Source organism: Loxodonta africana, chromosome 7 (genome assembly GCF_030014295.1).
Source record: "Loxodonta africana isolate mLoxAfr1 chromosome 7, mLoxAfr1.hap2, whole genome shotgun sequence".
Taxonomy (NCBI): Eukaryota; Metazoa; Chordata; class Mammalia; order Proboscidea; family Elephantidae; genus Loxodonta; species Loxodonta africana.
Window position 1 is genome coordinate 81,189,843 of NC_087348.1, and position 3,333 is coordinate 81,193,175.

The 3,333-nt window shown below is 42.8% G+C and overlaps 1 protein-coding gene across 1 annotated transcript; it reads right to left on the reverse strand.

Annotated features, from left to right (window-relative positions):
• Positions 1-288: 288 nt before the first annotated feature.
• Positions 289-2,507, reverse strand: LOC135231712 (olfactory receptor 52N4-like). Its single transcript, XM_064288544.1, has one exon. It carries the CDS (start codon positions 1,114-1,116, stop codon positions 289-291), a length of 828 nt encoding a protein of 275 aa, XP_064144614.1. The 5' UTR covers positions 1,117-2,507.
• Positions 2,508-3,333: the final 826 nt, after the last annotated feature.

Here is a 3,333-nt window from a genome sequence, read left to right on the forward strand (position 1 = left end):
GCCTATCCATTTCAACAGACTGATCACGTGTGAGTGTCTAGTGGAATTTTCCCTGTGTCTGCTTATATGCCCAAAATAGACACCTAGTTCATTTCAATATCTGGGCACCCAAAGTCTAAGAAAAGATTCGTTAACTTCCACACACTCAAGATAACTTCATTTTCTCTCTGTTAACTGTCCAAACCAGGGAAATGGCCTGGACAGTAGGGCTTTCAGCCCACAGAGAAGGGCCATCCTGGCCCCTGAAGTCTAGCTGATGGGAGCTATACTCAAGAAGGGTCAATCTGATTAGGGGTTATTATTGTGAACAGCTATTCCCATATCTGCTTGGTCTTGACTCCATACACAATGCGGTCCAGTAGGGGGAAAGAGCAAGTAGAGATTGGCAAGGATGACCTTGACAGCAGAGGCAGTCAGTGGCCCAAACCACTGCATGGCCAAAGAAAGAAAACCTGGTCCATAGAAGAAAAGGATGGCACAGACATGGACCATCCATGTGCTGCCTGCTTTAGCATGTGCTTCAGGGGGAGGGAAATGCATCACAGTCCTCACAATCTCCCCATAGGAACACACTATAAAGGCCACATCACCCACACCAAGAAAGATTGTCACTGCAAAGGCATAGAGGCTGTTTACAGTGGTGATAGCACAGCCCAGCTTGACCACAACCATATGCTCAAAGTAGGTATAGGCAATCATGTGTAAGCCACAGTAAGGCAGAAAATGGGCCAGGCATAGAAAGGAGATGGTCAAGCCCACACCACTCAGCACCACCAGGCCTCCAATCTTGATAACAACAACTGGAGTAAGGATGGTTGGATAGTGCAGAGGGTAAAAAATGGCCACAAAATGATCCAGGGCCATGGCCACCAGCACTCCTGACTCTATGGCAGAGAATGCATGGATGAAAAACATCTGAGAAAGACAGGAATGGGAACTGATAATTGTAACACCAAACCAGAAAATGGCCAGCTTCTTGGGCAGAGTAGAGAGGGAGAGGACCAGGTCAACAAAGGAGAGCATGGCAAGAAAGAAAAACATGGGTTGGTGAAGGCTGCACTCTGTCTGAATGAGAAAAAGCAGGACACCATTCATCATCACTGCTGGCAAGAACATGAAGCAAAACAGAAGTGAGATCCAAATGTGGGCAGCAGTCAGCACTGGGATGCAAGCCAAGAAGAAAGCATGTAGGAAGAGATGAGAATTACTGGAAAAAAATCATGGTCATTCTCTCACTTACAAGAACAACAAACCAAAAACAAACAAACAAACAAACTCATCGTCATCAAGTGGATTCCAACTCATAGTGACCTACGGGACAAAGTGGAACTGCCCCATACAGTTTTAAGGAGAGGCTGGTGAATATGAACTGCCAAACTTTTGGTTAGAAGCCAAGCTCCACTCCAAAGAAAAACAGGCAAAGAAAGAAAGAGTCAACAATATAGAGGTTGGAAACTCGCCATCATCACCACCGGTACCTTCACTACTCCCACAATTTTCAGAAAATGGCTGAAAACAATTTTCCGTTTAGTCAGTATTTCTACAAGATCTTCAAAAGCAGAAGAGGCAACTCAACTTGGTCTAGTGGAAAAATGCATTGGACAAGAAGTTGAGAAATCAATTCTCAGGGTTAGATATCCTATTATACATTTGACTCTAGGCACTCACAAAACCAGATTGAAGTAGATACCCAGGAACAATTGTTAAATGAAAATCCTTCACATCAGGCTCATATTCCCAGGAGCTAGAGCTTGATTTAATCAACATTGACCTCAGGCGGTCTCTTAGTCTTATCCCAAGAACTTTCATCTAAAAATTCTAACATCTGGGAATTCCCTTAATGTGGCAACATCCCACTCCTCCAAACCTCACCTGATTGACAAGATTACAGAATTAATGCTCCCTGGTGACACCAACCTTGATGAAGCTCTTCCCTGGATTATTCCCCATTCATTTCACAAATGCACATCTTGTCTCTGCTCAATTTCTCCATGGCTGCTGTACTTTACCTCCTACATTATCTCCTTCTATTTGGGGTGCTCTGGTAGACAGCTAGGCACAAAATTCAGAATGGTGGCAACCTGGAGAAGAAACAGAAGCTAATGGTAAAAAAAAAAAAAAGTGGCAAATTCTAAATTGCTGCTACCTTACTGATAGCAGGAGAGAAAATGAGAAGATATGTACTCGAGATCCTCTTTTCAGGTTTACATACTAAGAAGTGTACAATTCCTCACATCCCCAACATGTATTGTGCCAATTAGTATCATGAATTAGAAAACTGACATCTACAAAGAAGGAAATTGTCCATCATTGCAGCTCTATTCAGTGACAGAAGACCAGAGTTCGCATCCACTAATCCCCAAGCTAGAATCCTGTATCAATGTTAGCAGCGGCTGCTGCAGGGCTAAGGAAGAACATCTAGGCCCTATGGCTAGAGTTGCACAGCTCAGGAGATCAAATGGCAGGGCTGATAGAGAATGATTTAGGGATTACACGTCTTCCCGACATTCTCCAATCCCTCCAGGACTGTAATCCTTTCATGTGAGAGACGAACAAAAGGACACATAGATACCTGGGCCTGGAGTCTGAGAGGGCTTGGAGTATAAGGGAAGTGATTCACATTCCAGGCAGAAAAGGTACAGCATGGTTGACCTTAGAGCCTCAATAACAGCAAGAAGAGGTCTCTAAGCATGAAGGAAACGAGAAGAAGTCAGCCAGGATGGATGGACCAAGAGAAAAAATAGCATAGTTTTGAAATGGTTAAGGAAGTTTTGCTTTTCTTTCCAAGAGTCAACCACATAATCATTTTTCATACCTTTAACCACAGCTACTACTAAGGAGACTATGTGATGACAGCAGGAAGTTTGAGGCCTGGGAGGATGGGAGATATAAGTGGACGTTTATACTTCTAGTGTCATGGAATAAACACTGGGCCATGAGTCAAAGTCCCAGTCTGAGGGACTTTTTCTGCCATATGTCAGCTGTGCAACCTTCTGCAAAGCACTTAACCACTTTCAAGGCTTAGTTTCCTCACATGTAAAATGAGTATACTAAAACTTACCTCACAACATCATTGTGAGAATCAAATGAGAAAAAATACTTGAAAATTCTTTATCAAATGTTGAAAGAAGAAGGAGTAGTAGTAATTATCAGAGATAAATACTGCATTAGAAGCCATGGTTAAGAAAATAGAATTTCGGACTTTGAGAAACAATGCATAGTCATCTCTAAATAGATGGCCAGATACGTTCATCATGCTGGTGAATGATGTATAATAATATCCTGTAACAGGCAAGCCAAAAATACCATAACCTCCTTCCACCTTGGTCCCAT

Coding starts and splice junctions, on each gene's coding strand:
- LOC135231712 (XM_064288544.1), bottom strand. CDS start 1,116: ATGTTCTTGCCAGCAGTGATGATGAATGGTGTCCTGCTTTTTCTCATT.